At 42.2% G+C, this 27429-nt stretch overlaps 1 protein-coding gene across 5 annotated transcripts in view; it reads right to left on the bottom strand.

The window, feature by feature from the left end:
* Nucleotides 1-27429, bottom strand: part of DDX4 (DEAD-box helicase 4) — an 80683-nt gene that overhangs the window by 12319 nt on the left and 40935 nt on the right. For 3 of the 5 annotated variants that reach the window (XM_025387596.1, XM_025387599.1, XM_025387598.1), the window contains 11 exons: nt 27163-27264; nt 26165-26245; nt 25351-25398; nt 21611-21658; nt 21460-21507; nt 21080-21222; nt 20286-20438; nt 18953-19107; nt 16335-16464; nt 14174-14340; nt 822-967 (listed from right to left, as the gene is read on the bottom strand). In XM_025387596.1, coding sequence (XP_025243381.1) covers nt 822-967; nt 14174-14340; nt 16335-16464; nt 18953-19107; nt 20286-20438; nt 21080-21222; nt 21460-21507; nt 21611-21658; nt 25351-25398; nt 26165-26245; nt 27163-27264 — 1221 coding nt within the window. The remainder of the gene's footprint in view (nt 1-821; nt 968-14173; nt 14341-16334; nt 16465-18952; nt 19108-20285; nt 20439-21079; nt 21223-21459; nt 21508-21610; nt 21659-25350; nt 25399-26164; nt 26246-27162; nt 27265-27429) is intronic. The other 2 variants (XM_025387600.1, XM_025387601.1) reach the window with 2 other exon arrangements.

Genomic DNA, 27429 nt, shown 5'->3' with positions numbered 1-27429 from the left:
AAAAATAAAAATAATAAAAAGTAAAATTGGGGTGAGTACAGTGGCTCATGGCTGTAACCTCAGCACTTTGGGAGGACAAGGTAGGAGGATCGAGGCCAACAGTTCAAGACCAGCCTGGTCAACAGTGAGACCTCTATCTCTACAAAAAAATAATAAAGAATTAGCCAGGCATGGTGGTGCATGCCTATAGTCCTAGCTACTTGGGAAGCTGAGGTGGGAGGATTGCTTGAGGCCAGGAGTTTGAGGCTGCCGTGAACTATGACTACACAATTATTTCAGGCCAGGCAACAAAGTGAGACCACGTCTCTAAAAAGATAATAAAATAAAAATAAAAATTGATTAGGGGAGTAGAGGAGAAAAAAAATTTCCCACAGATATTGCGAAGGAAGACAACTAGATCTTAAGCCCCTTTTAGCTAAAAAGTTATTCAAATCTATGAATTTGGGAAGCCTTAGGAAGCAAGAACTAGGAACCAGAAACAGAAAAACAATCTGCTTTTGATGGAGTAATAGTGTGATGTAAACATGTGTCACTACTAAGCCTTTCTAGTTTCCTAAAACAAAAAATAGATATACTTCTGGTGGAATAGTTAAAACGCAGTCTCAAATCCTTCCTATTTTCAAACTTAATGGTGGAGAAAGGCCTGTATTTTTATATAATTTACCCAGAAAACTGAATCATAAAATTTTTTATAAAAGAGCTTTAGAGGGAGAGGGAATTCAAACAAACTTATTAAAAGTCAGACCAAACAATTCTTTAGTGATTTTTTAAAATTATTCATTAAAAAATACCATGACAAAAAATGTATCAACATAAGATACCTATGTTTCGTAGAATTTCAACAAGTTTTTCTCTTTTTGAGAACTGGCCAACTTGGAGAACGGTCTGCTGAACATCTCTACATGCTCCACCCACTTGTCCAACAGCAACAAACAGATAATTCGACTTTAAAAACTCTGCAGCCAACCTTGAAAAACAAAAGATTATTCTTTAACTTATCCTCTTCTCCATTAATATCCATAATATCCACTGAATTCCTGTAGGTGTTATCTCAATATTAATCAGACAGCAGATTACGACAGCTATAAGATGGTTGGTTACTTATATCACCCAAGTACTATTTTGAAAGATCAGTATAAAATATTAGGATTTTGCAAAATACATAACTACTAGAGAAAAAGTTTGTCACAGTATGTATATGGTAATTACAAGTGGATTTGCTATCCATGCAAAACTATATAAAATATGTGTATAACACTTAAAAAAAGCATGAACTAAAAGAAATACACTGCAATAAGCAGGAATTATTTTTTAGTAAAAACTGAAATGTAAGCCTAAGGCACAAATTCTGTTCTCCACTCATTGTTTTTATGTATGCTATTATTAGTTGTTTTCTGAAAATATTACCTATTAAATTACTCTACTTCAAATGAATGATTTCAAGCAAATCCAGATCTTAGGTCAGTGCTCTCTCTGTCGTGACACACATAGAAAGTAGTATTTGCAAGGCACAATTGGGCAAAACAAGTGAGACATGATGAAAGGCCCAGGGACATAGTGGAATCAGGATAGGTGTGCCTGCCCCAAAGGTTAAGGGTATCAATATCTTGACACATAGTTAACTCACTATCAGCATGCAACTGAGAAGTCTTGCTTTAGATCACATAGAAACATGGGGGAGTGGACAAAGTTGCTAATGAGAAAGATGAGTTTTTAGGGATAAATGGGGAGGTTCAAATCTCTCTTCAATGCTTCTCCCTCCTATGTAGCAGTCCCTTATTTACCAGCTGGCTCCTTCATGAAAATAGCTCAAATTCAGCATATCCAGAATCTTAATAAATCACTGCTTCTTCTTTCTCCTTACTTCATCTCTTATCATAAAAGCAAAGCTTTTTTTTTTGCCTTCTTTTAGAGTCACTCTCTCACCCAGGCACAAAAGTTAAAATCATCTGAAATTCTCCATCATTCTTTTCATTCACTAAAACTACAGAGTGTTTTGTGTCATGTGTACAAGGTACTGGGAGTAGAAAGATGAACATTAGCCTATGAGGTGATCACATCAAGTAGGAAAGATATATTTAAAAACCTACAATTTTAGTGTTAGAATAATGTTTACTGAACACTATGTTCCAAGAAATGTACAAAGTGACTTAAATAGTTTCTTTCACAAGATACACTGGCAGGAAATGGATGAAATGATTTAGAAAAAGCCTCAAGTTTGAGGCGGGGCACAGTGGCTCATGCCTATAATCCTAGCACTTTGGAAGGCCAAGGCGTGTGGATCACTTGAGTCCAGGAGTTTGAGACCATTCTGGCCAACATGGTGAAACCCCAAATCTACAAAAAATAAAAAATTAGCCAGGTACGTATGCGCACACCTGTAGTCCCAGCTACCCAGAAGGCTGAGGTGGGCCTAGGATGGCTTGAGTCAGGGAGGTCGAGGTGGCAGTGAACCATGATTGTGCCTCTGAACTCCAGCCTGGGCAACAAGAGTGAGACCTTATCTCAAAAAAAAAAAAAAAAAAAACAACAGTCTTCAAGTTTGAAGCTTCATCTAGGGAAGCAGCAGGCAAGAATGTGGAACACTAACGATTGGGGAAAGGCATTCTATGCAGAAGGAAAGAAGAAACAAGCACAAATAATGAGAAAAGTAAAATTCAGCTTTCTCAGCCAAGAGGAAATAGCTCTAGTAGACTAGAAACACATGACTCCAGGTAAGAAAGTAGCAGGTAAGCCTGAGATTATCATGTGCTAAAGAGTTTAAAAATCAGTCTATGAAGATGGAAAGATATGGGAAGGTTTATTTTAAATAAATGTCTAAAAGAATCAGATTTTATTTTGGCATTGCCACTAATGCAGAAGTGACACTAGAAGCAGGGAGACAGGTTAAAAAGCCACTTCCAGTGAGCAGGGCAAAACTGATAAGGACCTAAATTAAGGTGGGAAATAGAGAAGAAGCTAACAGATATGAAATATTTGAGAGATTACTGCTGTAATGGTTAATACTTGGTGTCAACTTGACTGGATTGAGGGATGCCTAGATGGTCAGTGAAAAACTGTTTCTGGATGTGTCTCTGAGGGTGCTACCAGAGGAGACTGACATTTCAGTTGGTAGACTGGGAGAAGAAAGCCCACCCTAAATGTGGGTGGACACCACCCAGTTGGCTACCGGCACAGTTACAACTGAAAATAGGCCATGAGTGACTAAGAAAAACACCCAATGTTTCTGGAATTCGAATTCAAACAGAAAAACAATTCCAGGAAAAAAAAAAAAAAAAAAAACCCCCCCCGCCCCCGCGCATACGAACCCTGACCAATCAGAGTGAGACACCTTGCTCAGGCCATGACTAGCCCCAATCATCTTGCGCCTCAAGCTTTGTTTGAATTTCGCGCCTAAAGCTTTGTCTAGGTTTCGCGCCTCAGAAGTTGCCTTTATAAGCGGCCTGTAACCAGCACTCGGGGTCCCTTGGCCATCCTGATGCACGGGGGACCCTAGTGCACTAGAAATAAAAGCGTCTCTCCGCTGTGATCTCGGAGTTGAGTGGTCTCTCGCGGCGACCCCTGCCCAAAGTGGAACTTTAACTTAGGTTCCAACATCTGGGGGCTCGTCCGGGATTTGGGGTCATCCGGGGACCCCCGACCTGTCTGGCGGAGACCCGAACGGCCCGGGCCACCGACTGCTGACCGGACGGACAGACTCTATCAGGTACTTTCGTTTTCATTCTGTCTTGCTGGCTTATTCTGGGGAGTACTCCGCCTGAGTAATTAAGTGGGAAAGGGGGACAGACGTGTCCGGCACCTTCCCACTTACGCCCCGGGGGACGCCCTGGCGGTTGTCTGGAGGAAGGCTGACGACTCCGTCAGCCTCCTCAAATCTGAAGGCAGGTCCTCCCTGCCGTCTGAATCCTTTGTGAAACTGTGGCGCCTTTCTTTGGCCGCGCAGCTCCTCTGTATCTGTTTGGTCTCTGTTTATGTTGTTGTCATTTTGTTCGTGTGTGTGTACAAGCCTCTGGACAGAACTATGGGACAGACACTGACGACTCCTCTATCCTTGACCCTAACCCACTTTTCTGACGTTCGAACACGAGCCCACAATCTCTCTGTGGAAGTCCGTAAGGGACGATGGAAAACCTTTTGTTTGTCTGAATGGCCCACCCTCCACGGCGGGTGGCCCCGAGACGGAACTTTTGACCTATCGATTATTTTACAGGTTAAGGCAAAGGTTATGGACCCTGGACCACACGGCCACCCTGACCAGGTGGCCTATATAATTACCTGGGAAGATCTAGTCCGAAACCCCCCTTCTTGGGTGAAACCCTTCCTCCCCTCCACCCTCCCTTCCCAGTCAACTCTCCTGGCCTTAGAGGCCCCAAAGAATCGGACTCCGGACCCGCATAAGCCAGTCCTCTCAGACGAGGCTCAGGGAGACCTTCTCCTCCTTGACCCTCTACCTCCCTCACCTCACAATCCCCTCCTAAGGCCTCCTCCTTACACTTCGCCCTCACTCCCTGCCATATCCCCTGTTTCCCCCTCTACCCCCTCAGCCCCCACTCTCTCTCCGGTTTCTTCCTCTACCCCTCCTCTGACCCCATCTCCCTCTCCAGCCCCACCCGAACTAACCCCTAGGATGCTGCCCCTGACGCCCCGCCTCTGCCGGGCTGGGGACCCAGACGGCCCCGCCACCTGGCAATCCTCCCTCTTTCCCCTCCGCACCGTCAACCGCACGATCCAGTACTGGCCCTTTTCAGCCTCAGATCTTTATAACTGGAAGACCCACAACCCCTCCTTCTCCCAAGATCCCCAGGCCCTAACCTCGCTGATAGAATCCATTCTCCTCACCCACCAACCTACCTGGGATGACTGCCAGCAACTTTTGCAGGTTCTTCTAACTACTGAAGAAAGGCAACGGGTCCTCCTAGAGGCCCGGAAAAATGTGCCGGGACCAGGAGGACTCCCAACCCAACTCCCCAATGAAATAGACGAGGGATTTCCCCTCACCCGCCCGGACTGGGACTATGAAACAGCACCAGGTAGGGAGAGTCTCCGAATCTATCGCCAGGCTCTGTTGGCGGGTCTCAAAGGGGCAGGAAAGCGCCCCACCAATTTGGCCAAGGTAAGGACTATTACTCAGGAAAGGGACAAAAGCCCGGCCGCCTTTATGGAAAGGCTTCTGGAAGGGTTCCGAATGTACACTCCGTTTGATCCAGAGGCTCTGGAACATAAGGCCACTGTGGCTATGTCGTTCATAGATCAGGCAGCATCAGATATAAAAGGAAAACTCCAAAGATTAGATGGGATTCAGACCTATGGATTACAAGAATTAGTTAGGGAGGCGGAAAAAGTATATAATAAAAGGGAAACTCCCGAGGAAAGGGAAGCCAGATTAGCGAAAGAACAGGAGGAACGAGAGGATCGTAGAGATCGAAAGAGAGATAAGCACTTAACAAAAATCCTGGCGGCAGTAGTGACAGAGAAAGGGCCAGGAAGAGAGGAGGAAAGGCGGAGGCGGCCGAAAGTAGAAAAGGACCAGTGTGCTTATCGCAAGGAACGGGGACATTGGATTAAAGACTGTCCCAAACGTCCTAAGGACCGGAAGAAACCTGTCCCCGTCCTCGCCTTGGGTGAGGACAGCGATTAGAGGTGTCAGGGCTCTGGAGCCCCCCCCGAGCCCCGTCTAACTCTCTCTGTAGGGGGGCACCCCACCACCTTCCTGATGGACACAGGGGCTCAACATTCTGTTTTGACAAAGGCAAATGGGCCCCTGTCTTCTTGCACCTCCTGGGTCCAGGGGGCAACAGGAGGGAAACTGCACAAATGGACCAACCACCAGACAGTCAATCTTGGAAAAGAGCCAAGAACTTTTTGCCTTTGAGTGGAAAGATCCTGAGAAAGGAATCTCGGGCCAATTAACCTGGACCCGGCTTCCCCAAGGGTTCAAGAACTCTCCCACTCTCTTCGACGAGGCTCTCCACCAAGACCTGACTGACTTCCGAACCCAGCAACCAGGAGTGACCCTGCTCCAGTATGTGGATGACCTCCTCCTGGCTGCACCCACCAAGGAGGCTTGTATGCAAGGCACTAGGCACCTGCTCCAAACACTTGGAGAAAAAGGATATCGGGCTTCCACCAAGAAGGCGCAAATTTGTCAGACAAAGGTAACCTATCTGGGGTATGTCCTAAGTGAAGGGAAAAGATGGCTCACCCCTGGGCAGATAGAGGCTGTGGCTCACATTCCGCCACCTCGAACTCCCAGAGAGGTACGTGAGTTCCTGGGAACAGCCGGGTTCTGCCGCCTGTGGATACCTGGTTTTGCTGAATTGGCCGCCCCCCTCTATGCACTCACCAAGGGGAACACTCCCTTCACCTGGCTGGCCGAGCATCAATTAGCTTTCAAGACCCTAAAGAAAGCACTCCTCTCTGCCCCAGCTCTTGGGTTATCGCATACATCAAAGCCCTTTACCCTCTTTTTAGATGAAAGGCAAGAGATTGCCAAAGGGGTCCTAACCCAGAAATTAGGGCCCTGGAAAAGACCGGTGGCGTACCTATCTAAGAAACTGGACCCTGTAGCGGCTGGATGGCCCCCATGTCTCCGCATCATGGCGGCCACTGCTGTGCTAGTCAAAGACTCTGCCAAGCTAACCCTTGGACAGCCGCTAACTGTGATTACCCCACATGCTCTAGAGGCCATAGTGCGGCAGCCCCCAGACCGATGGATTACCAACGCACGCCTGACCCACTACCAGGCCCTCCTACTGGACACGGACCGCGTCCGATTTGGCCCTCCGGTCACCCTAAATCCTGCTACACTGCTACCGGTACCAGAAGACCAACCGAGCTCCCACAATTGTCGGCAGGTGTTGGCAGAGACCCACGGGACGCAGGAAGACCTTAAGGATCAAGAACTCCCAGACGCGGACCACACTTGGTACACAGACGGTAGCAGCTATCTCGACTCAGGTATTCGGAGGGCGGGAGCGGCGGTAGTGGATGGCAACACCACCATATGGGCACAAGCACTACCCCCTGGCATGTCTGCGCAAAAGGCTGAATTAATAGCATTGACAAAGGCCCTAGAGCTGTCAAAAGGGAAAAAGGCTAATATTTATACAGACAGTCAATATGCTTTTGCAACAGCCCACACCCATGGAAGTATTTATGAGAGACAGGGTCTTCTAACCTCAGAAGGAAAAGAGATCAAGAACAAGGCCGAAATAGTTGCCTTATTAAAAGCCCTCTTCCTTCCTCGGGAAGTGGCCATAATCCACTGTCCCGGACATCAAAAAGGGCATGATCCAGTCGCAGTGGGAAACAGGCAGGCAGACCAAGCGGCCAAGCAAGCCGCCGTGGCAGAGGCACTAACTCTAGTCTCCGAAACCGACAAAGCCGGTCAGATAGCCATTAGGTACACCTACACCTCAGAGGACCAGGAAGAAGCGAGAGCCATGGGAGCCACGGAGAACAAAGACACTAAAAATTGGGAAAAAGAAAGGAAGACGGTCCTCCCTCAAAAAGAGGCCATGGCTATGATCCAACAAATGCACGCCTGGACACATTTAGGCAGCCGAAAGCTGAGATTGTTAATTGAAAAAACTGACTTTCTAATCCCTAGAGCCGGCGCTCTGATAGAACAGGTGACGTCTGCCTGTAAGGTCTGCCAACAAGTAAACGCTGGAGCTACTCGAGTGCCAGCAGGGATACGAGCCCGTGGCAGTCGCCCAGGGGCTTATTGGGAAATAGACTTCACTGAAGTAAAACCTCACTATGCGGGGTATAAGTATTTACTAGTGTTTGTAGATACCTTTTCAGGATGGGTAGAAGCCTACCCCACCCGACAAGAAACGGCACACGTAGTGACCAAGAAAATTCTAGAAGAAATTTTTCCTAGATTTGGACTTCCCAAGGTAATTGGGTCAGACAACGGGCCGGCCTTCGTTTCTCAGGTAAGTCAGGGGCTAGCCAGGATACTGGGGATTAATTGGAAATTGCATTGTGCTTATAGACCCCAGAGCTCAGGACAGGTAGAAAGGATGAATAGAACTTTAAAAGAGACCCTCACTAAATTGACCTTAGAGACTGGCCTAAAAGATTGGAGACGCCTCCTATCTCTAGCCCTCTTAAGAGCCCGAAATACACCTAACCACTTTGGGCTCACTCCCTATGAAATCCTCTACGGAGGACCTCCCCCTTTGTCAACCCTGCTTGACTCCTTCTCCCCTTCCAACCCTAAGACTGACCTGCAGGCTCGGCTGAAAGGACTACAGGCAGTACAGGCCCAAATCTGGGCCCCCTTGGCAGAACTGTACCGGCCGGGACATCCACAAACCAGCCACTCCTTCCAGGTGGGAGACTCTGTCTATGTCAGACGGCACCGTTCACAGGGACTGGAACCCCGATGGAAAGGACCCTACGTCGTTCTCCTGACCACACCCACGGCCATAAAGGTCGACGGAATCGCTGCTTGGGTCCATGCATCCCACGCCAAGGCCGCCCCGGAGACGCCCGAACCAACGCCGCCGGGGTCATGGAGACTCCGTCGCTCCGAAGACCCGCTCAAGATAAGACTCTCTCGCACCTAACCCCTTGCTTACCACTGGTCCTCCTTCCCTGCATCGCTTGTAGCAATCCCCATCAACCATATCAATTAACCTGGAAAGTAACTAATTTTGAAACTCATGAAGTCCTAAATGAGACTTCGCAAATTGCTCCTATAGGCACTTGGTTCCCTGACCTCTATTTCAACTTAGATAAAATAGCAATGGTAGATGACATGGAAGGGGGAGAATGGAGAAAACAGGCAAGAAGGGTGTCCATAAGCCGGAACGGGTTCTATGCCTGTCCCGGATTCCGGACAGGGCCAATGAAAAAGACCTGGGGAGAAATAACCTCTCTATACTGCTATAGTTGGTCCTGTGTAACCACTAATGATGGAGAATGGAAATGGGCCACGAAACCTTGGTACATAACCATGTCCTATGTCCAGCCCTGTACCAGAACTCAGTATTCGGCTAATTGCAATTTAATCCGCATCAAATTTGAAGATGCAGCAAGGTCTGACCCCCGCTGGACATCAGGGCTAATATGGGGCCTATATTTATACCAAAGGCCACTGTTTGGACTCCCTATCCAACTTAAACTAACAGTTAGCCCAGTCACACCTCCTGTCGCAGTAGGGCCAAACCAGGTTATATCAGAGGTGAAGCCTCCCCAGCCGAGAGCCCCGACTGCCACACCACCGCCCCTAAGATCCATCTCCCCCAGACATCCACCCTCGCTCCTAAAGGACACCCGCTTGCCCCCCGCCCCGGAATTGGATAATAGGCTCTTTAACCTCGTTAAGGGCGCCTATCTCGCCTTGAATCAGACAAGGCCAGAATCCACCTCCTCTTGCTGGCTATGCCTAGCGACGGGCCCCCCTTATTATGAAGGCATTGCCTCTGCTAATAACTTCACTAATTCCACTAATCCTACTGAATGTGCATGGGAACAGCACTAGAAACTCACCCTAGCTGAAGTATCCGGGTCAGGAACCTGTGTAGGCCAAGTGCCCACTAGTCACCAGCATCTCTGTAATGTAACCCTGACAGTACCTAGCACAAATCACTATTTAGTCCCCTCCGGGGCGGACTGGTGGGCCTGCAACACCGGACTTACCCCCTGTGTATCCACAGCTGTCTTCAACAGCAGCACAGATTACTGTGTGTTGGTGCAGCTTGTTCCCCGAGTATATTATCACACTGGGGACTCCTTTGAACTCCGGTATGAGCAGAAAGCTCTTACTAGAACTAGGAGAGAGCCCGTTTCTCTCACCCTCGCCGTCATGCTAGGATTAGGAGTGGCAACCGGGGTTGGGACGGGGACAGCAGCATTAGTGCATGGCAATTACCATCTGCAACAACTCAGGGTAGCTATAGATGAGGATCTTAGGGCCATAGAACACTCTATTACGAAGCTTGAAGAGTCTCTAACTTCCCTGTCTGAAGTTGTACTGCAAAACCGGCGAGGACTAGAAATTGTTTTTCTGAAAGAAGGCGGGCTCTGTGCGGCCCTCAAAGAACAGTGTTGCTTTTACGCTGATCATTCAGGAATAGTTAAAGACTCTATGGCAAAGCTCAGAGAAAGATTATACAAATGACAAAAAGAAAGAGAGTCTCAACAAAGTTGGTTTGAAAGTTGGTACAACCAGTCCCCTTGGTTTAGTACCTTAATCTCCACCATCTTAGGTCCCCTGATCTTACTCATGCTCATCCTGACTTTCGGACCGTGCATACTCAACCGCCTGCTCACCCTAATCAGAGACAGATTAAATATAGTATATGCTATGGTCCTGACCCAACAATACTGGGCACTCAGAACTGAAGAAGAGGCTCAAGATTGAGTCTCTGGGTCACAGAAAGAGGAGGGAATGAAAATAGGCCATGAGTGACTAAGAAAAACACCCAATGTTTCTAGAATTCGAATTCAAACAGAAAAACAATTCCAGGAAAAACAAACAAACAAACAACCCCCCCCCCCCCCCCCCCGCGCATACGAACCCTGACCAATCAGAGTGAGACACCTTGCTCAGGCCATGACTAGCCCCAATCATCTCGCGCCTCAAGCTTTGTTTGAATTTCGCGCCTAAAGCTTTGTCTGGGTTTCGCGCCTCAGGAGTTGCCTTTATAAGCGGCCTGTAACCAGCACTCGGGGTCCCTTGGCCATCCTGATGCACGGGGGACCCTAGCGCGCTAGAAATAAAAGCGTCTCTCCGCTGTGATCTCGCAGTTGAGTGGTCTCTCGCGGCGACCCCTGCCCAAAGTGGAACTTTAACTTAGGTTCCAACACAACGGCGCAGGCAGAAGAAGGTGGGGTAACTTTGCTTGCTGAGTCTTCCGGCTCTCTTTCTTCTTCCCATGCTGGATGCTTGCTTCTGCTCCTCCTGTCCTTGGACATCATACTCCAGGTTCTTCACACTTTGAACTCTGGGACTTGCACCAGCGGCTTCTTGGGGGATCTATCAGCTTCCTTGGTTTTGAGGCTTTCAAACTTGGACTAAGCCACTGCTGGTTTCTCTCTTCTGCAGCTTGCAGATAGCCTATCATGGGACTTTACCTTGTGATTGTGTGAGCCAATTTTCCCTAATAAACTTCCTATCTATATCTATATATATAATTGGTTCTGTCCTTCTGGAGAACCCTAATATCACTGCCACGTTGTACTGAGACAGGGTCTTACTCTGTTGCCCAGGCCAGAGTATAGTGGCACAACCATGGCTCACTGCAGCCTCAACTTCCCGGGCTCAAGACATCCTCCCACTTTAGCCTCCTGAGTAGCTGAACCTACAGGTGCATGTCACCACACCCAGCTAATTAAAAAAAATTTTTTTTACATAGACAGGGTCTCACTATGTTGCCCAGGCTGGGCCTGAACTTCTAGGCTCCAATGCTCCTCCCACCTTAGCCTCCCCAAAGTGCTGGGATTATAGGAATGAGTTACCGCGCCTGGCCCAAGTTGAGTATTTTTAAAAGTGGAGTTAAAAGACTGTGAGAGAAGAATCACCATGATTCAAAAATTTCTGGCTTCAAAAGATCACAATGCCAATAACCAGAATAAAGAAAACTGGAAAAAGGGAGCTGAAGAAAAATTGCATTCTATTTTGGACATGAACGTGAGTTACTAGTTATTCATCTGAGAGAAAAAACACCCCAAGAAGTTAAATTTGAAAGTCTGGGCCGGGTGTGGTGGCTCACACTTATAATCTCAGCACTTTGGGAGGCCGAGGCGGGCGGATCACCTGAGGTCAGGAGTTCAAGACCAGCCTGACCAACATGGAGAAACCCCAACTACTAAAAATAAAAAATTAGCCAGACGTGGTGGTGCATGCCTATAATCCCAGCCACTGGGGAGGCTGAGGCAGAATCACTTGAACCCTGGAGGCGGAGGTTGTAGTGAGCTGAGATCGTGCCATTGTACTCCAGCCTGGACAACAAGAGCGAAACTCTTGTCTCCAAAAAAAAAAAAAAAAGTCTGGGGCTACAGAGAGAGATTAGGAATACAGGGAAGAAATCTGGGAGAGTTACAGGTATAACTAGAAGCCATGGCAGAGTTACAGGTATAACTAGAAGCCAAGGGAACGGATAGACCGTAACTCAGGGAATATGCAGAATGAGAAAAGGACTTTGCACAGAATGATGGGCAACTGGTAACATTTAAGAGTAGACAATGAAGCAATTGAGGAAGAGTCAGGAAGCAAAGAATGTAAACAACCCAAGGTCAGATAGGAGCTTATTTTGTTTAACATATATCCCCAAAGCTTATAATCAAATGTGATTCACAAAAGATCCTCAACAAATATTACTGAGAGTAGTACACGTTTGCCATTTTGGGTGGTCAACATACAAATACTTTCCCATTTCAGGGTAAATCTAAAAAGAGTCAGGCTGCTAATTAGATAGTTACCAAAGCAAATGGTGGGAATGCAAATATCCCATCTCCAATTGAAAATACTATCCAGGGCAGGGTGCGGTGGCTCATGCCTGTAATCCCAGCACTTTGGGAGGCCGAGGCAGGCAGATCACCTGAGGTCAGGATTCCGAGACCAGCCTGGCCAACATGGTGAAACCCCATCTCTACTAAAAATACAAAAAAAAAAAAAAAAATTAACCAGGCATGGTGGCAGGCGCCTGTAATCACAGCTACTCGGGTGGCTGAGGCAGGAGAATCGCTTGAACCCAGGAGATGGAGGTTTCAGTGAGCCGAGACCACACCATTTCACTCCAGCCTGGGCAACTGAGCAAGACTTCGTCTCAAATGAAGAAAAAAAAAAAAAAAGAAAGAAAGGAAAGGAAAAAGGAAAGAAAAGGAAGGAAGGAAATACTATTCAACTGTTAAGAAATGATTGTTTTGTGTATCACTAAGAAAGAAAAATATCCTGCCAATTGACCTAATGCTGTCTTATGAGTTCTATTTTCCCTCAATAAAGAACTCTTCCTAACTTTACACAAAGATTTACCATATAAAAAATAGATCAATAACCAGCACCACTATTCAAGGGCTTGGGAATGTTTGATATACTAGCACAGGATCCCATGTAACATTCTATCAAACCAGGGGACCAACTTTAAAGCAAAAGAGGCGTTGGGACAGGCCCATAACCATAGGATTCACAGATAATATATACCGCATCACTCAGAAACTGCCAACCTGTGAGAACATTGGAACTGTCTGCAGAAAAAAAAGTTCACGGGCCAGTTTGGAGGCAACTCTTTATGAAGATAGGGCATTATCCAACACGACACAGTAATTCTTCAAATCAAATATCCATATATGGTGCATGAGTCTGGGAATCCAGGAAAGCAAGCAATACAGGCCCACCTACCATCACTCTCAATGACCCACTTGGGAAATCTATGCTTCCCATCCCTTCTTGTCCACCAACTTTACGTTCTATAGGTTTTGAGGTCTTGGTTCCCAAAGAGAAAACAGTTCCACTAGAGAAAATAGCAAGAGTCCTGCTGAATTACAGATGTTTCCCCACTTACAACAGGGTTAACATCCTGATAAACCTATTGTAAGTCCAAAATATCTTAAGTCAAAAATGTAATTAATACCTACGATAAACCATTACAAAGTTGAAAAATCATAAAATCATACGTTGAACCACAGGACCATCTGTATAAGCTTCTGTTGTTGCCTGGGCACTTCTGGCTCCTTGAGACAAGGGGCTGGCAGGAAAAAGAGTCACCATTCCAGTAGGGATGTGTCACCCTAATCTCTGAATTCACTAGACCACATGGTATATAACATGATCTTCAAATATCTGCCAATAATTGGTATATGAATTTTCTACCAAAGCCTCAGTTCTCCCAAATCCTATACATTTAGGTTTGAAAAGAAGGCATAATAAAAAAAAAACTTCATTTAGTAAGCACTTATTAAACCCTAGCTGCATTCTATGCAACACACACACACACACACACACACACAGTTTTTAAATAAAATGTGATGTTAACACAAAGCCAGGAATAAAGGTAAGAAACAATGGAAAATGTGGTAAACATTTTAGAAATACATCTACTTTTTAAACTACCTATATTAAAATCTTAAAGACAAATCTCTAAAAATAGGATATTCACATTGCTTCCACTTTGATAAAAGTATATATATAACCAAATTATTTTTAAGAAAAAAACTTAACCTTTGAATTTCCTCTGGAAAAGTTGCACTGAACATAAGGGTTTGGCGCTGTTCCTTTGATGGCATTCCTGGGCAAGAAATTAACTTCTTCATTTCTGGACCAAAACCCATATCCAACATGCGATCAGCTTCATCCAAAACTAAATATTTGATCTGTTTGAGACCAATCTTTAAGGATATTTTCAAAGGTAAAAGAGAAAATGCATATTAGTTTATGTTAAACTATTCTCCACAATTCCAACTGTTAAAATACTGTGAAGAACAAAGACTAGAAATCGGTGTATAAAATGAGAATTGTTATGCTTAGATATTACTGTATATTTCAGTTCAATTTTCTGTTATAAAGCATTTTTAAAATTAAGTCTAAAAGAAACCAAACATCTAGATCAACACTGTGCAATAAAACTTTCTACAATTACTTAAAAGTTCTATTAACTGCACCTTTTTTTTTTTTTTTGAGACAGAGTCTTGCTCTGTTGCCCAGGCTGGAGTGCAGTGGCACAAGCTCAGCTCACTGCAACCTCTGCCTCCTGGGTTCAAGTGATTCTCCTGCCTCAGCCTCCCAACATGCCCGGCTAATTTTTTTTGTTTGTATTTTTAGTAGAGACAGGGTTTCACCGTGTTAACCAAGATGGTCTCTATCTCCCGACCTCGTGATATTCCCGTCTCAGTTTCCCAAAGTGCTGGGATTACAGGCATGAGCCACCGCACCCGGCCTATCTGCACTGTTTAACATGTCAGTCATTAGCCAAAAGTAGCTAGCTATTAAGCACTTGAAACCTGGCTACTGTGACTGTGGAACTGAATTTTTAATTTTATCATTCTTAAATTGTTACATGTGGCTAGTGGTTACTGTATTGGACAATACAGATCTGGATTACAGTATCTCATAAAGTTAGACTCTAATGTAAGAAAGAAAATATCCTAACAGCATGACATATTCAAATATCTTCTAACTGGTAAAATTTTTTCTAACCTCTTTAAATCCTTAGTAAATTATCCATCCTCTAATCACTCGGGAACAATCAGGAACCTCTTACCTTCACATGAACATCTTTTACTATAGACAGAAGAACACACTTGCAAAGTGATTTTGGTACCACTATGAAGACGTTAGCAAGAAAGTAAGGTAGACATCTCTGGGTCCTTTTAATAAGTATACTAAGAAATGTGTGTTTATGCAGAAATAACATTTTTTTGAGTAACCTAGAGGGATTAAAAAGACTCTTAACGCGGCCGGGCACAGTGGCTCATGCCTGCAATCCCAGCACTTTGGGAGGCTGAGGCAGGTGGATCACAAGGTCAGGAGATCGAGACCATCCTGGCTAACATGGTGAAACCCCGTCTCTACTAAAAATACAAAAAAAATTAGCCAGGCATGGTGGCAGGCACCTGTAGTCCCAGTTACTCCGGAGGCTGAGGCAGGAGAATGGCGTGAACCCGGGAGGTAGAACTTGCAGTGAGCTGAGATCGCGCCACTGCACTCCAGCCTGGGTGACTGAGCAAGACTCTGTCTCAGAGAAAAAAAAAAAAAAGAAAAGACTCTTAACTCAGAAGGACCCTTTAAAGAGTTTTTAAAAAGTGTATCTGGTTCATTAAGGTGAACTGAAAGTACTGATTTAGAGATGTAAAAATATGGTATATGAATTCCTAAATAAGTACATGGCCCTAAAATCTTTTTAAAGATTTAGAAAATTAACAATCCTGGTTAATATCATTCCCATGCTTACACAGGAGACAGAATTATTGATGCCACAAAGGGTTTCTTACAGGAGAAAAACTATTTCCCCAAGACATGTATGAAACCACATAAAAAGTTATTAACTACATTTTTCCCCCAGCGTAGTGGGACATAGAATATGGATTCTGGAACCAGACCCAGATTCTAACATTAGCTCTATACTTACTAGAGCTAACTGAGGGATTTTAAAAATAAATTACATAATCTCAATGAGTTTGTTTTCCCGAGTATAAATTAGAAAACACTATTCCCTGTTGCGATTATCTTGAGAATTATATAAGAATGCATTCAGCGAATGTGATGGAGGCTAACACATAAATGGTGCTCTAGTAAATACATCTGTCTTTACCTCATTCTTTCCTTTTCCCATACCAAAAAAAAAGGATCAATCTCACAACTTCATTATTCCTATATGGCGTACCTTTTCTTTGCCTATGATATCCATCAGTCTTCCAGGAGTAGCACATAATATATTACAGCCTTGTACTATTTGTCGAATTGAATGCCCCAGCTGGGTTCCCCCGTATATAACAACAGCTCTTACACAAGTCCTATTAACAAGAAAACTAAATGTTACTTTCTAGTTATTTAAAAATTAGGCATCTGTTTCTAACAAGATATAAAACAAAGTCCAAAAAGAAAAAAAGTTCAACTATCTTAAAAAAATATTAAATTATGGCTGGGTGCAGTGACTCATGCCTGTAATCCCAGCACTTTGGGAGGCCAAGGCAGGCAGATCACCTGAGGTCAGGAGTTTGAGACCAGCCTGGCCAACATGGTGAAATCCAGTCTCTACTAAAAATGCAAAAAATTGGCCAAGCATGGTAGCATGTGCCTGTAATCCCAGCTACTCAGTGGCTGAGGCAGGAGAATCGCTTGAACCCAGGATGCAGAGGTTGCAGTGAGCCAAGATCCCGCCACTCTACTCCAGCCTGGGCAATACAGCGAGTCTCCACCTAAAAAAAACAAACAAAAAAAATGTGATATTTTACTTGATTTTTTAAAAATTACAATACTTTTGGGGGAACAGGTGGTACTTCATTACATGAGTAAGTTATTTAGTTATTTAGTGGTGATTTCCGAGACCTTTTACTTGATTTAAAAGCCTGAAAGCAACATGGTACACGAGGATTAGCAAGATATAAACACTGAAATAAGCAATCCACATGTTTTTCCAAAAGATCTATCAGGTTTGATATTAAAGTGATTTTGACAAGCATGGAAAAAAAATAAAATCACCTGTGGTGGTTTTAACATACATATACAAATTATTCAATATATTCCTTCCTTCAAATATGGATTCTACCTTTCCCCTTCAGTGTGGGCAAGGCTAGCCTCATGAGTGTGCAACCTGTCCAGTCACACAGAGTTCCAAGTTTAGAAGAACCCTGTGCTTCATTTAACGCTCTGCTGTCGCTGCCCTAAAATCTGTAATAATTTTACAACAAAGGACCTGCACTTTCAATTTTGCACTAGTTCCAATTATAATAACCACTCTGAGTGGGGTCAAACTTAGTGACTTGCTTCTTACAATGTGGCAGAATGACAATGTGTGACTTCTGGGACTATTTCATAAAAGCTATTACAGCCACCTCTTTGTTCTTACTGATCACTCAATCTAGGGGAAGTCAGTGCCATTTAATCATGCATCACTATGGAGAGATCCAGTGAAGCCCTCAGATGACTGGCTTGACATCTTGTCTGGCTGACAATCTTGTCAACCAGGATTGGTTGACATCTTGTCTACAATCTCATAAGAAACTCTTAATGCAGAAGGGTTGTTCCGCAATTCCTAAGCCCCCCAAATGGTGAGACAGTAAATGTTTATTGTTGAAAGCAACTATGTTTTAAGGGAGTTTGTCAGACAGACAGCAATAACTAGATGTTGGCAAAAGGTATACTGAAATTGGACTTCTGATACACTGCAGGCACAAATACACATTAATTGCAAGCTTTAAAATAAGTTCCTGCTCTTTAACATTAAAACTGATAAAACTCTATTCTAAGAAAATACTTAAAATAGAAAACTTTTTCTTTTTTTTTTTTTTTTTAAGTCAAGGTCTGTCATCTAGGCTGGAGGGCAATGGCGCAATCACAGCTCACTGTAGCCTCGACCTCCCAGGCTCGGGTAATTCTCCCATCTCTCAGGCTCCCAAGTAGCTGGGACTACAGGGGTGCACCACTACACCTGGCTAATTTTTGTATTTTGGCCTCCCAAAGTGCTAGGATTACAGGTGTAAGCCATCATATCTAGCCAAAACAGAAAAACTATGTAGCAAGATATACATTGCAATTCTGTTTACAATAGCCCCAAGTTAGAAAGAACCTAAATATCCCAGAATAGAGAAATAAAATGTATGCACATGGGCAATTTAAAAGTCATTAAAAATCAGTTCTTATTATGCAATAAGCATTTTCTGTATTATAAAGTTTTACGTAAAAGAATAGGAAATTATTAGAATACCCTGAGTTCATTTTTAAATATACATTAAAAACTACCAAGAAATAATACCAGTATGTTCACTATTTTCTACTTCTAGTATTATCTGTTTTTTAAATTAAAATTTTACTTTTTTAGAGACAGCGTCTTGGTGAGTGTGGTGGTGCAGTCACAGTTCACTGCAGCCTCAAACTCCTGGACTCAAACAATCCTCCTGCCTCAACCTCCTAAGCTCCTAGGACAACAGGTGTGCATTACCACGTGCTGGCTAGTTATTTTATTTTTTGTAGAGACGGGGTCTCACCATGTTACCCTGGCTGATCTCGATCTCCTGGCCTCAAGCAGTCCTCCTGCCTGGGCCTCACAAAGCACTGGGATTATAGTCATGAGCCACCAAATCCAACCTATTAACCTAATTTTTAATAAGCATGTTTCTTTTTAAAAATAAAAAGGATTCCGTAAACAAGATAATAAAAAAGTATACTTTAAGTAATGCTAAAAATTACATGAGTGCATTATTACTGAGTTCTTCCAAAAGTGAGGGGAAAAAAATCTCTAAAGAAAAAACTATTTTGTGAGTAGCATTCTGATGTACTTACCCAAAAGAAAATTTTCTGGCTTCCAAATAAATCTGGTTGACCAATTCTCGAGTTGGTGCTACAATAATACACTCTGGTTCCTGCAACTCTTTAAAACGACTGGCCGTTATTCCATCATGCATCATATGAGCCAAAATTGGGAGGAGAAAAGCCGCCTAGAAGTTAAGTTGCCTACTTTACAAACTTATAGCACATCACTTTTATCCCTATGAAAAGCTAATCCTCATGTCCTTATAGCCTTTAGACTCTACTTTCATCCTACTGGGAAATTTGAGATGAAAAATGAAAACAAATTTCATTTCAATGTGTTCTTAACATTTAGGTCTTTATGCTCCTATTATACAATATAAAATTTGGTAAAACTAATCTACCCTATCAAATTTTTTCAGTGTATTTTTAAAAGCATACCCATGAATTCTAAACAGATCAACATTAGCCTATTTACAGAGGAAAATAATAAATGTAATTGCTGCAAATCATTACAGTGAACAATTACTCTAAGTTAGTCCTTTTGAGATCATAAAATCGTCATTCAGAATGGATGACAAAAGTGGTCCACAGAGCAAAAACTTAGAAATCATCATTTGTATTACTGAACACATTACCCTTACTGAAGTTACATCTGGCAACAGAAATTTTGTGCTAGAGTTTTCTCATTTAAGCAAATAAGACACTTGCTAAACTTCACCTCCAATACCATATGTAACACTCTCATCAGCTGCTATATAATACCTATATTTCCTTACAATTCTACTATGAAGGCTTATTAAGACTAAAATAGTATGACCTCATGGACTCTATGATCATAGAAATAAGAGTCTCATCTCATGGAGTCGTAATTAACACACAAATTTCCCAGATTAGTCCTAAAACCAACCTGGTCTCATCAGACTTTTTTTATAATTAGCATAACCTGAGGTCACTGAATACTAAGGAATCATGCACAATGCATGTAACTGTTTCTCATTCTTTATCTTTTGACTTCAAGAGTGTACCAGCTATAATACAGAAATTACTTTCTCCCTCTCTCACTGTTTTATAATCTCTGCTTTGACTTTCAGACACTTTGTTTTAGATACTACCATGCTTCAGAAAGAGCTGCACACAGAAAAGATTAAACATCTATGGACTGCAACACTACCCTAGAAATAGTTCAGAATTCTTTCTTTAGAAGTACACAAATCCTAATAAAAATCAGAAGCAAAACCATCAATACTTATGACAGGTCACTGAAACCATCTACAAACCTTCTACTCAAAAGAAGAAACCAAGTTACTAAGGAAGAACCAAAGCTCAAAAAACCTAACAGTTTGGACATGTGGGGAAGACTTACAGTCTTCCCAGACCCTGTTTGAGCACAAGCCATCAAATCTCGTCCTGCAAGTATGATAGGAATACTGTATTTTTGCACAGGAGTAAGCTTAGTATAACCAGCTTTAGCAATGTTGTTATTCAGTGTCTGACAGAGATTAGCTTCTTCAAAAGTCTGAAAATTTAAAAAAAAAGCAGTGATTACATTCTATATATCATATGCAGATCATTTATAAGCATATTTCATTCAAGCTACTTTCCAAGTTCTGTTTAATTCTACTTTACATACTAAAGTGACTTTAGTAACATGCCCCCACTCAAATATTCAAAGCCTGTATATTATAATATGATTTAACAGAATCAGGAAGTATTCCCCACAAATGGTGGTTTTCAAACATTTTTCCTGTCCCCTTAAAACCTATGAGATATGAAGAATTCTGCTAGTAATGGCTTGTTCTAAGTATAATTATCAATAGGAGACAGAGGGCTCCCCCTCTCAGAAAAATCACTGCCCTAAGACACACTTTCTCATAATCTTGGGGAAACATCTTGAATCACTAGGAAAAGTATTATATTAAGGAAGTTTAAATAAAATTCTCATCCTGGTACAGGGAGTAGGGATGAAATCTATTACTCTCTTTTGACATAGCAATTAATTCTATTGTAGATGGTAAGACATCACTCTCAATTTCCAACCTAAGACCTTAGATACGAGAGGTGAAATTTGTGTGTTGATATCAGCTTTACAAACTATATAATGTATTTTAAAAGTAAAGTTTGCTACACAGCCAATACAGAAACAATTAATTCACTGACCAGAATTGCTGGTGGTGCATCATGTCCAGACACTTCCACAAGAATAGTGTCGTATTTGTCAAAGTTTATGCCTGTCTGATAATGTGCAAAGATGGAGTCCTCATCCTCAGGTGGAGGCGGCGGTATGTAGGTCACTTTTGGTCCTTGGAATTTAAATTAAAAACATAACGTACGTTACAGAGACTAAAAGAAAATATAAGAGAAAATAGACAAAAATTGACAAGATAAAATTTTAAATACTATGGAACTTCCCACTGCTTACCTTTAAAGTTTTCACTGCTCAAATTTTTAAAAGATAACTTTGTTTTTAAGTAAAATACTTAAGCATTTTTATTAGAACACAATATACTCCCATGTGAGTCACATAAACGTTAATATACCTTGAGTATCATTACTTTCTCCTCCTTCTGCTTCTGACTTCCAAGAATCTTAAAGAGGATCAAATAAAAAAGATATACATGTTTTTTTAAAATTGAAGGGTAAAAGAACTCTCACTACAAAAATTAAATACCTTGTTTCAGGAAAACTTACTCTTTCCAGAGCCTGTTATTACTTCTTCATTTAAACCTTTGTAACCACCTGTTAAACAAATTCATAAGTGACAATTGGTCAAGATGCAAGGTTGTGCACATCTTTATTTTCGTTGCTTGTCTTCAAAGAGAACAAGTTCTAAAAAACTTTAAATTCCCTTCTTATAAATACTTGAGACAATTAAATAGAATCTTGTACCTTTTTAGTTTCTGTAGTATTCAAAATGATTTTATGTAGATGAGACTATTAACATATCACTACATTTTGTTTAAGCTGTTATATTTCTTTCCTAATCAGCAAAGGAATGTATTTTCTAAAAGAACCTGTGTTGGGGTGTGTCCCCAAGACCATCCCCAGTTCAATAATTGCTAGGAGGACTCACCAGACTCAATACAGTCATACTTATCATTTATTAGTGAAAAAATAGGGAGTACAATCAGCAGAAAAAAAAGGTGCACAGACCCAGAGAAAACCAGGCACAAGTTTCCAAGTGTCTTCTACTGCAGTTACACAGGATGTGCTTAGCTCTCCCAGCAATGAGCTGTGACAACACATGTAAACTCTACCAGAGAAGAGTATTAGAGACTCAGAAGCTCATTAGAGACTTAGTACCCAGGGTTTTTATTAGGGGCTAATAATGTACTCACCTTCTGCCTGGCACATACCAAATTCCAGACTCCCAGAAGGAAAGCAAATATTCAGTAAAAACCACAATGCACAAATGGTTTAGGCACAATGAGTTGCTCTTACCTATTAGGGTATTGGGAACCCATCCCAAATCCAAGTTTTCAGATGCTAGCTGTGATGGTTAATTTGTGGTGTCAGTTTGATCAGATTAAGGGATACCCAGGTAGCTGATAAAGCATTCTTTCTGGGTATGTCTGTGAAGGTGTTTTAGAAGAGACTGGCATTTGTATCAGTGGACAGAGTAAGATCGACCCTCATCCAACGTGGGCAGACACCATCCAATAGGCTGGGGGCCAGATAGAACAAAAAGGCAGAGGAAAGGCAAATTTTCTCTCTCTTCTGCAGCTGGGATACCCTTCTTCTCTTGCCCTTGGACATCAGAACTCCAGGTTCTCTGGCCTTTGGGCTCTAGGACTTATACCAGCAATCCCCCGCCTCCTGGCTCTGCCCCACCAAGAGGTTCTCAGGTCTTTGGCCTTGAACTAAGAGTTATACCATCAGCTTCCCTGGTTCTCATCATTCTCAGCAAACTATCACAAGGACAGAAAACCAAACACCGCATGTTCTCACTCATAAGTGGGAGGTGAACAATGAGAACACATGGACACGAGGAAGGGAATATCGCACACCAGGGTCTGTTGGAGGGTGGGGGACAGGGGCAGGGATAGCGTTAGGAGAAATACCTAATGTAAATGATGAGTTGATGGGTGCAGCACACCAACATGGCACATGTATACCTATGTGACAAACCTGCATGTTGTGCACATGTCCCCTAGAATTTAAAGAAAAAAAAAAACTTTACTGGTTCCTTTGGACTTGAACTGAACAACACTACCGGTTTCCCTGGTTCTTAGCTTGCAGACAGCCTATCATAGGACTTTCTCAGCCTCCATAATCTCATGAGCCAATGCCTCTAATTAGTTCCTTCTCATCCATCCATCCATCCATTTCCTCCCTCCCTCCTTCCTTTTGGTCTGTCTCTATAGAGAACCCTAATATACACTAGCCAAGGAACAGCCTTTTAAGTAAGATTTTCAATTTCATTTACTGATGAATTTTTTATGAACAATCAGGCCCGTTAACTCCTTTCTATATACTACCTTTCTGATTTTTAGATAACGAGTAATCTGTTGTGCCACTTTTAGGTACTATGACTGCATTAGATTCAAGAGCTAATTAGATATAACACTTTTTCTACGTGAACTCTAATTTCCTTATCTTGTATGTCCACAGGTCTTGAAATCCTCCTTCATATAAGCTGCGAATATTTGTAGAAGATTTGGTTTAGCTAGTCTTTCATAAACTTTTTCTATATTGAAGAATCCAAGAATCAGCATGGGTTGGGGGAATGTCACTCTGAATACTCTCAGACTAATAATTATTACTGAGAATCTTCAAATACATCAAGCAAGCTTCACCAATTTACTAGTCTGGAGAGCATTTAAACTTTTATATGACACTGAAGTATTTATACTTTGAAAAAACTTTAAGGTCGGGTGCAGTGGCTCATGCCTGTAATCCTGGCACTTTGGGAGGCCGAGGCGGGCAGATCACCTGAGGTCAGGAGTTTGAGACCAGCCTGGCAAAGGTGAAAGCCCATCTCTACTAAAAATACAAAAATTAGCCAGGTGTGGTGGCAGATGTCTGTAATCCAGCTACTAGGGAGGCTGAGGCAGGAGAATGGCTTGAACCCGGAAGGCGGAGGTTGCAGTGAGCCGAGATCGTGCCACTGCACTCCAGCCTGGGTGACAGAGTGAGACTCTGTCTCAAAAAACAAAACAAAAAAAAAGATAAAAGAAAAAACTTTAAGAGTAAAAAATTATATATTGAGCTAACTTTATCCTTCAGATCAAATCACATAAGTATTCCGTAAGAAAAAGCATATGGTTTTTGTCAGGCCTCTGAGCCCAAGCCAAGCCATCAAATCCCCTGTGACTTGCACGTATATGCCCAGGTGGCCTGAAGTAACTAAGAATCACAAAAGAAGTGCAAATACCCTGCCTCGCCTTAATGGATGACATTCCACCACAAAAGAAGTGAAAATGGCCGGTCCTTGCCTTAAGCGATGATATTATCTTGTGAAATTCCTTTTCCTGGCTCATCCTGGCTCAAAAAGCTCCCCCACTGAGCACCTTGTGACCCCCACTCCTGCCCGCCAGAGAACCCCCCCTTGACTGTAATTTTCCTTTACCTACCCAAATCCTATAAAATGGCCCCACCCTTATCTCACTTCGCTGACTCTTTTCAGACTCAGCCCGCCTGCACCCAGGTGAAATAAACAGCCATGTTGCTCACACAAAGCCTGTTTGGTGGTCTCTTCACATGGACGTGCATGACAGTTTTAATAAGGATTTGTACATATTATAACTCAGTCTTTAACTTCCACACAGCATCCCATTTCGTGATTATTATTTTATTAAACAGTTGTTTTTTATTTTGAGATGGAGTCTCGCTCTGTCACCAGGCTAGAGTGCAGTGGTGTCATCTTAGCTTACTGCAACCTCCACCTCCCAGGTTCAAGCAATTGTCCTGCCTTAGCCTCCTGAGTAGCTGGGACTACAGGCGTGCGCCACCATACCCAGCTAAGTTTTGTATTTTTAGTAGAGATGGGGGTTTCACCATGTTGGCCAGGATGGTCTCGATATCTTGACCTTCTGATCCACCCACCTAAGACCTCCCAAAGTGCTAGAATTACAGTCATGAGCTACCGTACCCGGACTTAAACAGTGTTTTATTTATGAATTTCAGGTGATTTTCAGTTTTTACTTATTATAAATAACATTTCAGTGAACATCCTTGTACATGTATTTGCAAATACATCTATAGTATATAATTCCTATAATGGAATTGCTGGATCAGAGAGGCAATAACCTGGAGAGTATTAAAGAACTATCTAAAACAGGCTGTGTAAATTTATGTTCCTCACAGTGTACAAAAGCAGTAAGTTACCTTTAACTTCAAAAATTAGTTTCCAACCAGTGAAGTACAGAAAAAAATTAAATTTGGAATACAATGATTTTAACTTCTTTCAGGTAAACAAAATAAGAACTTACCTCGTTCACTTCCACTGCCACTTCTGCTTTGAGAAGTATCACCATTACCTATAAGGCATTGTTTTGCAAAATATTTAGATAACACACAGTTGCTACTCAAGCACACAAACCATGTGGTTATTTCTATTCAACGAAGTTATTACTTAGGAATTCCGGTCCTTTAACCCATCGATCTCTTAATTGTAGATTTAACTATTTTTTTTTTCTTTTTTTTTGAGGAGTGCAGTGGCACGATCTTGGCTCGCTGCAACCTCCGTCTCCCGGGTTCAACCAATTCTCGTGCCTCAGGCACCTGAGTAGCTGGAACTACAGGCACATACTACCATGCCCAGCTAATGTTTGTATTTTTAGTAGAGATGGGGTTTTGCCATGTTGGCCAGGCTGGTCTCGAACTCCTGGCCTCAAGAGATCCACCTGCCTCGGCCTCCCAAACTGCTGGGATTACAGGCATGAGCCACCAGGCCTGGCCTCTAGGTTTAAACGTTAACCTTAACCTCATTTGAACATTTTTCATCAACTGTGTTTTCATTTTCACCTCAAATCACACAAATCATTTTCCCCTAACTCAGAATCCTTTATTCCTCTAGTTAATAATTCACATCTCAAATTAACTGGTAGATAACACAGAATAATCCACATTGCACAAATTTTATAAGGCAGACAAAATTGTCCACATATTTTTACCTACAGATCTAAAAGCAGAGACAATCATAAGCCAAACTAATATACTTTAACATATATATTAGGTTTACTAATCCTAGTGCTAAAAACATATATCAATAATTAATATTCAGTAATAAGTTTTATTTCTCACCTGTGCCACTTAATGCTGGTCTTCTAGAACCAAAAAGGCCACCAGTGCGCTGCATACATTCGTCTGGGTCTAAGTCATTATCTTGATTTGCAGAAAGTAAAATTAGATTATATTACTTTGAAGAAGTTTTTTTAATCGTTCACAGAAAAAAATCAAGTTATGCTATCAGAAGTTAAAAGATGCAGGGTAAAATAGAAAAATGCTATTCTGGTTAAACTAAGTATTGCGCACAGGAATTCTCTACAAATAATGTCCTTCAATGACAAACTACTTCCTCAAAATGTATTTAAAATATTTCATAAATTAGGGCCAGTATTATGCCAAAATATGATACAAGCAAGTTAAATCTCTAGAAACTGCCTGAGAAACTTCACATTGCATCATTTCACTACTTATTCTTCAAAGTAGCACCCCTTGCCCCCACTGTTGCCAAATCAAACCTTACCAGTCCTGCACAGTACCCTTCAAAATCCCTAAACTTCTGTCAAAGTGACAATTCTCTAATCTGCTACACATCTCTTAAATCATTATTACAAATTTATGTTTGTAATCTGTCCTCCTCTGTTTAGAGGCACATACATTCCAGCAGTGACCTCTGAAGTCAGTACCTTATCTCTGAAAAATGATGGCTGGAAAAATTTAAGGTAGAAAGCCACATTAGTGAAAGAAGGTATGGGGGGAGGTAGAGCCACATAGAAAGTCACCTGTTTATAAGGTCAGCCATATTATCAAAGCTCTAAAACAATGAATAGTATGTAATATTAAAGAATTGAGTCACTCAAACTTATTTTTTAAATTCATGTATTTCAACCTAACCAATATGCAATTAAATCTGTCTTAAAAATAATGTTATAGATAATGTGGGTGATTAATGTGTATTAGTCACTAAGCTAAGCTATTCTCATATAATCCTCATAACAACCTTCTTTGATATGTATTCTTTTAAATCATTTTCTTTTTAACAGATGAAGCACATCATTTGCAAATCCACTACTAACTTGGACTTCCTAGACCAAATCCTCCACGGCAACCTCGGAAACTACCTCTTCCACCTCTTCTGGATGGCCCTGAAGCTTCTGAATTATTTCCATCTCGATAGCCTATAATATTAAAACACACACAAGAACAACACAAAACAACAACAAAGAAATCTTGGGGACATGGTCAAATTTAATTTAAGCCTTGAATAATTCAGTAACTTTAAACAAGTATTTTAAGGCATTGTTATCAAAAAGAAATGACATTTTGACCTATAAGTGTTCAAC

The sequence above is a fragment of the Theropithecus gelada genome, chromosome 6 (genome assembly GCF_003255815.1).
Source record: "Theropithecus gelada isolate Dixy chromosome 6, Tgel_1.0, whole genome shotgun sequence".
Taxonomy (NCBI): Eukaryota; Metazoa; Chordata; class Mammalia; order Primates; family Cercopithecidae; genus Theropithecus; species Theropithecus gelada.
Note: the sequence above shows the minus strand (reverse complement) of the source record. Positions and strands in the feature narration are given on the sequence as shown.